Source organism: Rhipicephalus microplus, chromosome 3 (assembly GCF_043290135.1).
Source record: "Rhipicephalus microplus isolate Deutch F79 chromosome 3, USDA_Rmic, whole genome shotgun sequence".
In the NCBI taxonomy this organism is placed as follows: domain Eukaryota; kingdom Metazoa; phylum Arthropoda; class Arachnida; order Ixodida; family Ixodidae; genus Rhipicephalus; species Rhipicephalus microplus.
Genome location: NC_134702.1, coordinates 23,554,941 through 23,564,740, shown reverse-complemented (window position 1 = coordinate 23,564,740; position 9,800 = coordinate 23,554,941). Strand labels below are relative to the sequence as shown.

The 9,800-nt window shown below is 45.7% G+C and overlaps 1 protein-coding gene across 1 annotated transcript; it reads right to left on the bottom strand.

The window, feature by feature from the left end:
- Window positions 1-376: 376 nt before the first annotated feature.
- Window positions 377-9,693, bottom strand: Lnk (SH2B adapter-like protein Lnk). Its single transcript, XM_037431637.2, has 6 exons — window positions 8,543-9,693; window positions 7,377-7,478; window positions 5,793-5,908; window positions 5,226-5,296; window positions 3,630-4,024; window positions 377-3,380 (listed from the first exon to the last, which is right to left on the bottom strand). The coding sequence occupies exons 1-6, from the start codon at window positions 9,275-9,277 to the stop codon at window positions 3,084-3,086; spliced, it is 1,716 nt and encodes a 571-aa protein (XP_037287534.2). The 5' UTR covers window positions 9,278-9,693; the 3' UTR covers window positions 377-3,083.
- Window positions 9,694-9,800: the final 107 nt, after the last annotated feature.

Genomic DNA, 9,800 nt, shown 5'->3' with positions numbered 1-9,800 from the left:
GTCCTGTCATTGGCTGGACGGTCACTAGTGCTCTCTATTAGTGGCAGAATTTAACCAGCATGCAGATACACGAATAGAACTTTTCAAAACCTTTTTTTTTTCTCTACAAAATTTTGAATTTCAAAGTGGCGATGCAGTCCTCATGTAGCCAGACCAGTAAAATATGGTGAACAGCAAGCACATATCAGAAACACAACATCCTGGTTCCAATGTTGTCGTCGAGCTCGTTCCATCACCATGAAGATTCTTTTCGCAACCTTAGCAACAGGCTGGGGCTTTTCTAGAGTTCCCCACAGTTGTCTGGTCTCGTGTGTTGTGTGCCACACGAGGCCAGACCACTGTGGCGACATGCTGTCAGTGGGAAAGAAGAGAGGGATGACTTTTGGACATTTTAATGCGACTGAAAGAACTAGCATTCAGGAACATCCAGGTGCATCAATGCTAGGTAGACTGTTAAAAACACTTATTAAACAATGCATACATGTTGAGCAAGCGAGGGGTCTCCTCTCATCCTGCACAAATGCAGGTCATAGTTTTCTTTTTCTAAATCGATTTAAGGTCACATCACTTCTCCGCTTCAAATTTGTGATTTAGGACAATATGTGCGAATGACAGTTACACATAATCGCAAATGCTTTTCAGTTATGGGAGGAGTGAAATGACAAAACGTTGTTGCAGCTTGGCAGCAGAGCTTTGAATTTGGAACCGTGCGTTGAAGTTGATGCAGATAGAAATCATCGGATTCATACATTGGCTATGAGGAACCTTTGTTTCTATCCGCAACTCCCATTCGCAAACACTTGTGGTCCATTGTTGTATGCGCAAGGCAGCCCACATCTTACATAAAATTTACAGCAATTATTTTTATGCCATTTATCACACACTTTTACTGCTTCTTTACAAGCCCAAACAATAAGTTTGAAAATTTTTTTCCAGCCTTAATAATGACATCGCTCAACTTATATGTAGCAACAGTCTCCCCTCAGCAATATGAGTAAGGACCATCACAAAACTAAGTTCACAGCAACGTGCAAACAGCAAGCACATCGTAAAGCTTGGCAAAAGAGTTTTGTAACTGGACATGTAAAGAACACACACCGTGCTAGCTGGTGACTGTTCAGCAGTCTTTGCGAGTTTACCTTTCATATATTTTTTCACTACAGCATTAACCTGAAAGCCTCTACGGTAAACACCCTTCAGGTGATGCTTTAATCACAGTACGGTTGTGACCGAGAGGTCATGTTGAAGCCTCGATCGGGCAGGAAGCATTCATTTCTTATCCAAGACATGCCAATCTTGCATCCGCTCTACTGTAAGCTATGCACACTAGAGGACACAAGATCTTTTTTAACAGCATTCGTCGTAACACGTTATTCAATTTGTATTCGCTCACGAAAAAAAAAAAAACAGCCATCGAACACACAGCTGTCTCGAAACAACACACTTCCACATGGTGTGGAAGTGCACAGCGCAGAGTAAATATTTCGCTGCACAACAATGCCCCTCGTCAAAACAGCAAGCACGCGCACCTCGATAAGCTCTGGTGTTTCGTTACGTCGATTGAGAAACATTCATTATGTGGAGCAGTGCGAAATGGACCACCCGTTTTGCATTGTACACCATCAAAGGCAAACTGCAACAAATTATTGGGGCTTGTAAAGGTCCAGATTTAAATAGGAGAGACACAAAGTGGTCTGCGTACAATGTTTTATGTTTAGAATACGAGTGCATCACGGGAGACTCTCAAAAGTAAATCGAGATATCAACACTTGGAAAAATGATGCCACCATGGCTGATGATCGCTATGGTAGTGACTGCTCACCGATTACAAATTTAACCAAATAGAAGTTTCATTGCAGTAAGCCTTTCAGTGTCCCTGCTTTGTTAAAGTGAAAACTGTGCGCACGCATCGGCCAAGTGAAGTTGCTGCACACTTCTTCAGTAATCGTTGTTCGAACAGTATTCGTTAAGCAAGTACATATAAACGCTTATAAGGTGCCCTAAGAAGGCTGTGCAGGTAGCAACACAATCTTTGTACAACCATTCTCATTTACCTATTTTTCAATGAAGAAGCACTCTCGTCAAAACACCAGATGTGTCCCGAAAACTTTGTTCGTGTTTAAATGCGGTTGTCCCACTAAATGCCAGCTCCACGAGTTGGCACCAACCTTTAGTCTGTGTGGCCATAAATTACCAATAAGTTCATATTTTCGAGGCTCATTGTTCTGGAAGCCTGTGAACTGCACGTGGCTATGACAAATTGCGTTTGAGCAAAATGGGGAAAACTGCAGCCCTTCTTGCGATGAGCCTGCGGCCACTTTCAAATTTCACAAGAGCAGCCGCTGGCCATTACTAGCGAGCCTTTGGAAGTGAAAGCCGATGACAGTGAAAACAAGCAGGAACTTTTGCCTACTGCCCGGCCCCACATAGCGGCAATTCTTGTGGGTGTGATGCTTTTTCAGGTTCGGTGCATCAAATATTCCTGCAGATCATCCTAAAGCTTCTAACAGCGTCAACATACAACACCATGCAACTATTTTTCGATGAATCTGCTTGGGATGATGGAATAATGTGAACACTGACAAGTACAGACTTGACTGTAGAAGTCTGGCAGAATTCACATCAACATGGAGAGGGAGTATTTGCTTCAGTAGCAGAACACACACTGCCAAAACTGAGTAGCTGCAAACTTATTCACAATTTGTCCACAATTAAAAGTACCAAAATTTGGAGCAGCACTTGCAAAATATACTTGTAACGTTGCCACTACAGTACCAACAGGAGCTTTCGTAACACTGCACTGCACAAACAGCAAAAGTCAAATGCGCATCCGCTTCACAATTGTTCAAGTGCATTGCGAACAAGCTCAGCTTGTTGCAGATGGTAAGACGTCTCGACTTACTTCACCAGCAGCAACCACAAAGCACGCAATGCGTGCAGAACGAAGAAACTGGCGAGTTCCTTTCGTGTTTCCCCAACACACTTCAGAGTGGCTGGAAACGAAATCCAGCTCCAGGTAAAAGCACATTTAAAGAACCAGTCCTGGCATTTCCGAGAAACACGATGACAGTGCCAAATGCCTTTCAGACGAAGGAATAGGTATTCTCAACAGCGCGGCCGTGCGGCAAATGGGCAGCTTGCAAGTTGTCCAGCGAGGACGAGTGAAGGCGCACAGAGCCGCCATAGGTGAGTAGCTCTCCCTCATTGCCGCCAGTCGCACCAGGGGCAAGCACAAAGTCCGTCAGCGTCACGTCCGATGAGCCACCAGACTCGAGCGGTATAGGGTGCATCCGGAAGTACTCCAACATGTCGAAGATGGTTTCGAACCACAGGTGCTGTACCCGACACTGCTCTTCCGGGTTCAGCGTCATGCGCAGGTGCTGTGGAGGAGGAAACTCAATGATGGCTGTGTCTCTTGGCCACAAATACCACACAGCACTATTAATTTTGTAGTAGAGACTTCCAGCTTGACTGCTAATTTTTACCATTTGCATAATACCAGCTTATCAGAGATTCAAACACGAGCAACCATATTTGCAGGGGCAGCTGGTGGCACAGAGCCAAACTAACTAAACGCAAGGCTATTTAAACATGTGCACTGTTTCCCATTGTTGTCAAGACATGCTCACCTTGGCCCTGCCCTGGAAGTTGAAGGTGAGCACACACTCTCCCTTCCGCGTCTCGCTCTGCCGCACAAGGAACACGCCGTGGCCGAGGGGACCCTCGCGCAACACCAACTGGGCAGCATCGCTCCTCGACAGTGTCCCATGAAACCAAGGGTATTCGCGTAGTGACTGGTACAAGTCGCCACCTTCTCCGCCAGACAAGGACGCACCGCCATCAACGGCGGGTGGCGACGTTGCCGCGGTCTCCCCACTGCCACTGCCGGTTCCTCCAGCCACGGCTACGACCGGGGTGACGGACGGTGGTAACGCCGTGACGCCACCGTCACTCCCACTTCCAACGGCACGAACTACAGGAAGATCGCTCGGAGTGACAACGGTAGTTGCCTCGGCAGGGCCTTCTACAAGGAAGGGCAGTAAACGTCTGCGTGAGGCTCTTGTAATACAACAAAATTCTTTGCCGATGGCCCTGGTGATTCAATGTAGAAGTGTCAGTATAACAGTACTTGTATTACTACCAGTGTGCATTTGATTTTGTCCTCATTTAAAATTCTGTGCCATACTTGAATGTTAACCAGCACTTTCTGTCACTTGTAGATGTCTCCATAATGTTCCCTCATTTTGTACTGCCTATGTCCCTTGTCTTGGCACTGATACCACGAGAATAGTCAAATGCTGGCAATAATTTACCAGCCTTTGACTGGCAATGATTATGACTGGCAAAGACTGGTAATACATTTGCAAAAATTTGTAAAACTCGGTTAATAGCTCGAAATGCTAGCAAAACAGCCATGCAGAGAGGCATGGAATGCAGGAACAGTTAGCAATGCAGTAAGTCGTGAAGCTATAATTTCAATGTTGACATGCCACGAAGCAATCGCGTCGGCCAGTATAACATAACTTTATACCATTTTGTTATTATTCCAGATCTGCAATCAGACAGATATGGAATCAGACAACCAATTGTCTTGCCTGATTGGTCAAGTTGGTAGAGAATTTTGCAACGATTTCTCTCACGAATAAAGCGGTAACTAGAAACCACATGAACCCATGACCTCAAAATGACGACTGCACATAGACTGTGCTAACTTATGCCAAATGAAATTGAAAAATGTTTGAATAGCTGTTGACTGCCCGTGTGACAAAATTGAGTAGGAAACAGCGATGAATTTTGAATCTGGAATAACAAAAACAGCTCAATGGCCATAATACAAATATAAAAATTACAGATATACAGAAGTAATCTTGCTCGCGACACCGGCTACGAGTACCCAGCACCACAAATAATTGGCAAGTGGGAATCTTCTACTTTAGTTCAAAACAAACCACTCTCGAAGTACTCCAGAAAAGTTTGTTTCACTTGGCACATTAATGCACTGTTGGACGTATTAATGTGGCGGAGCACTCTCACTGTTTTTGTTGCATCCCGTAACAGAAAGTGCCATGGGCATGAGCTAAAACACTTTTAACGACGACGAAGTGATATCGGTGGAAACAAAGTTGAACAAAACGAAAACAGTTCTATGTCATCATGCCCCTTCACTCACGGTAAAGGAAATCTGTTTAAAATGCAAAAACGACAACCATTACAGTGCTGCTTACTTTTGGTATTTGCATGCTGCTCTCGAAGCCTCGCCAATGACTCGGACGGTGATGTCGTCAACCTTGGCCTTCTGCGAACACAGCAGGACAAAATAATACAGCATGAGAGAAGCAGTATACTAGCAGCTCTCTTATCTTGACATATACATGCCCACTGGCACCATCGTCAACATGACAATCAATTTAAAGTTATGTTGGCCATTTCAATCGATCAAGTTTACTTCTAGTATAATAATTGGGGGACCCCAGTTGAAAAGCGGCAAGATGCAGCTTAACGTTGCCTGGTGGACCATACACAACGCAGCATGCATATACATTCATGGGCGACATAACCATACACAACAAATAAAGTATTTATAGTAGTACAAAGAAAAAGTACAGTAATGACACATAATACAAGTAAAGAGAAGAGATATATGTATACATCATATACATGTGTATATGTAAAAGAAAACATAAAGAAAAAGAATTTGCATATCAAAAAGTAACTACACCGAATTGCAATAATCACCTTGGTACATTTAAACATGTGCGAGATTAACATGTTTATGCCGCGTCAAAACTTACATGTTCTCATCAGCTGAATCACCTAGATGCTGCATAGAGTACCGGATCGTGGACAGCCATGACTTCATGCTTTCGGCATCGTGTGCTTCCACAACGTACTCAATTTGATGCTCAGCCTGCAAGAAAGAACACGAAGTGCAACTATCTGTTAATTATTTTTCACTAATGAGGTCAGAACTTGTAGAAAGGCAAGCATATTCATATGGCATGCCTAGTTCCCTCCTGCCTGAAGATAAGTACTGCAGATTTCACTGGAATCTCAAACCTGGATACTTCGAATAGTGGAAATAAATTATACAGTAATATATCAGTTACTGCTTTGCTTATGACTCGCACATTCGACACCAAAGCAATAAATTTTGTTGCAAATTTCACAATGCAGATTTATGACGCTGCCAAGTGAACTTTTGCATTTGCAGCTAGCACATGCGAGCTTTCAGAGGTTGCACTAGCAGGATTTTGAGTGCAAAACCTCCACATGTAGATGTGAAACTGCCATTGATGATCGATGTATTATGGTCAAGTCTTGAATGTCTAAAACATTCAATAGGACGCCTAAATTGATTTGGGTGGCAAACCACTATAATATAAAAACATGGAGATACCTCGTCAGAGAGAACAGGGAGAGGTGGAACAATTTCTGGCGTCTTCTAATACTTAAGGTCTTTTGTATCATGCAGCATAACATACATATGTTCTTTACTGATCAAAAACAGTCGTGCTGAATATGCATGTCACGCCGATTCTTCCGACTACCAGTGATACAACATGTATGCGTCTTTTTAGGCACTTTAATGACACAATGCTGCATCCACATTTGCTAAATGTTGCCTGTAAGTGCATCTGGGAGAGTAATATACATGCTCCAAAGGTCAACTGTGCTCTTCACAGAATACTAAGGAAGTTTTATATCAAGCCAGTGGCTACTTCAAGGGCACATATCCTCCGTGTATATTACTTCCAAAATGTTACAAGCCTGTTTCATAGGTATACTGAATATTTGTGTGTGCCACGAAATTTTTTTAGTTGCCACAGAATTCTCTGTGTAATCTTCTGACACCCATAGATATAACCGATTTCCAAATCAGCACTTATTGTTGCCAGGTGTGTTCCAAAATGAAAGATACATTATTGGGGTGAATAAGCGCTATGCTTAGCGATAAAACCAGAATCCGAGACACGCAGACACAGTAAAACGTTTCATCATGTTATAATAAAACCGATAAACTAGTGTCGTGTGATGGCTTAATATGTAGGTGTTACATCCTACACTTTACTGACATCTTACGGCAGTTTAAATACATTTAACGACAACTTTTTGCTAACTGTAGCAAGAATGGTCTGGATAAAACTGGTGCTTTTCTTGAAAGGCGACAGCTGAAACACAATTATACAACTTTTAAACAGCAAATGATTTCATATTTGCAGATACATATGTCTGATCTAACCACAAGCATGATATTTGCAATGTGCTCTCTGCAAGAGCATCGAGAGGGTAGTTGCACAGATTGTTGTTGCCTTTAGTAAATGATTAAAATGCAGCACAATTATAAGAGGGCTAGACGCAATCGCTCTGCAACACACCTTGAGCACAAAGGTGTTCTCGTGGTCCGGCATCTCGAGAGCAGTCGTCTCCCTGGCGTCGTGGATCAGGTAGCAAAACACACCGCTCCGTGGCCTTAGGGACTGTAGCAAAGCGAAAAGCAGGAAGCACAGCATGTACTACTTTCGCAAATCAGTGTCCCTAAATTACTGTCTTTTGAGTCAACCGGCAAAAAAAAGAAAAGAAAACGTTCGTTTTTAGCGTTTCATAAACCCTGGCATGAAAATTTCGTGGTGTGCATCTGCCAAGTTATGTGAAGTTTTGCAGCTGTTAGATGACTGATATAGTCACACCGGTGACTCATCAGTTAACCACGCCACAACGCAGATGCACATTTTTGGAAGCTGGAATTTGTTATTAGCGTGTTTTTTTTTTAGTTTCTCGCAGTAGGTTAGGGACAATTTAGGCGTCGTGTTACTCCTAGTGCCTTATCGCCGATCTTTATATCGAAATGCTTTTGCCATACGCGGAGAGGAAGCAAACATAGCGATCAAACTGAGCTGGTTAACCGGATCGCGACTCGGCGCCTGTACCGTGTTCTTTTCAACTATCCCTTGTAGCTTGCGCCGTTCAAGATCGCGAGGAAGTATTTTAATAACGTGTGCGCGAAAGATACGCTCCGACACGTAGTTTCTTCACGACGACGCACAACTTCGTTCCGGATCTGACAGCTTCGACCTAGTGTGGTGTCGCTACAGCAGGTTGTTTCACATATTTATCTGGCCGGACAAGCCAGACCGCGAATAACGAGTGAAGCTCGCACCATGGGGTCGGTCAACAGTGGCCGCCGGCACGCAAAACGCAGACAACTTGGTCCAAGAGATAACGTCCGACCCTGACGCGCTCATTTGTAACTCTGCTGTTTCAGCTCATTGCCACAGACGGACGAAAACACAAGATATAAAAGAAAGAAAGGAAATGGTAAACAACCCAATGCGACACCACACGTGCGCATTGCAACTTTCGTTTCACTCGCGCCAACAGTCAAAGCATCCGACACTCGGTCACAGCACGTCCGGTGCGATCTCCATGTCTCCACGGTGATCTGTTTTTTTTTTTAATAACTTTGCGTTTTTTCCTGCGGCGCCCCGCCACCGCTTGGTTAACAACTGACGCGAGGGCAATCGCGTTCTCACAGGCCGCTCACCTTGGGCGGTGCGTAGAATTCGAGCAGGTATCCACCGACAGTTTTGACGAGCACCAACCGGCACTTCTCCCACTTCTGACGGCCGTCTATGTTTTCGCCGCTCACGTAGTTGACGAGCCCTTCCTTGACGTGCTCGACGATAATCTTGCTCAGCTTGGCCTTGTCGTGGTGATGTTTGTCGCCTTTGCTGCGTCGCTCTCCGTGATGGTGGGGCGGCGCGTGCGACGATAACTCGAGCTCGTCCGAGTGCTGCTTGTGGAAAAGGCCCTTGCCACGCTTCAAGCCCTTGAACGAAAGACGCCGAAAGAAAAGCCGATGGTGCGCCTTGGGCGACGCTTCTCCTTCGGAGAGATCGCTGTAGTCCTCGTGGTTGACGGTGGCGAGCGAGCGCAGGTTGTCTTGCGAAGACGTCGCGCTGCTCGGCGTCTTGGCCGCAGCCCTGGGCGCCGCGGCTGCACCCAGCGGCTCCTGCGAGCCGCCGCCGTTGCTGGCTGTGCTCAGCGGTCTCGCTCCTTCGTCGATGCGTCTTCGCACCTCAGCCTCGAAGTGCTCTTGGAACACTTCGGCGAAACGGCGCCCGAATGCGGGAAACTCCGCCGACCGGGCCAGCTCTTGGTGATCGGCCACGAAAAGCTGGTAGTTGTGGGCGAATTCGGCGGCGGCCACTCGGGCGTGCTTCTCGCAGAAGTCCGACCAGTGGGGCCGATCGTCGGCGCCGCTCGGTGAGCTTGCCATGCTGCTAGCGGCATGCTCCCTGCGCGTGTAGTCCTACCTGTCGCCCGGTCGGCCGCTTCCGCCGGTGAGACGAACCGCCGCCGAGGCGCAGGCTGCACCAGTTCACCGCCATTGTGTCCGTCGTATGTTGTTTGTGATGATTGTGAGGAGACGCTTCTGAAACCCAAGAGCGAAACACGCGCATAGCGGAGCGGAACCGAACCGCAAAACAACTCGTGAATCAGACTACAAGCACCTCAGCGCCAGTTGTAGTTCAAAAACTTCCCGTTACATGCATGAAGGCTATGCTGTGGCGCTACAGGTTAACCAAACCGCAGTCAACTTGTAGAAAGTGTTACTATTTAGAGCGCTACATTGTATTGAATAAAGTGCATGCTTATTACGTCGCGGCAAAAAGGGGAAACACATTAAGCGCAAATGAAGAGGTGGCACTTGCATGAGTGGTATTTTCCGCAGTGTCGCGTCGCGCGCGTCATCAACGCTCGTCGCGCACTTGTTTCTTCGTTGCTTCGCTAAAAATGAA

What these genes read in the sequence shown, in the direction of transcription:
- Lnk (XM_037431637.2), bottom strand. Translation starts at nt 9,277, where the DNA reads ATGGCAAGCTCACCGAGCGGCGCCGACGATCGGCCCCACTGGTCGGAC. An exon ending in AATTCTACGCACCGCCCAAG is followed by an intron (nt 7,479 to 8,542) that starts GTGAGCGGCCTG and finishes GCTTTGCTACAG; the next exon opens with TCCCTAAGGCCACGGAGCGG. An exon ending in AGAACACCTTTGTGCTCAAG is followed by an intron (nt 5,909 to 7,376) that starts GTGTGTTGCAGA and finishes TCTTTCTTGCAG; the next exon opens with GCTGAGCATCAAATTGAGTA.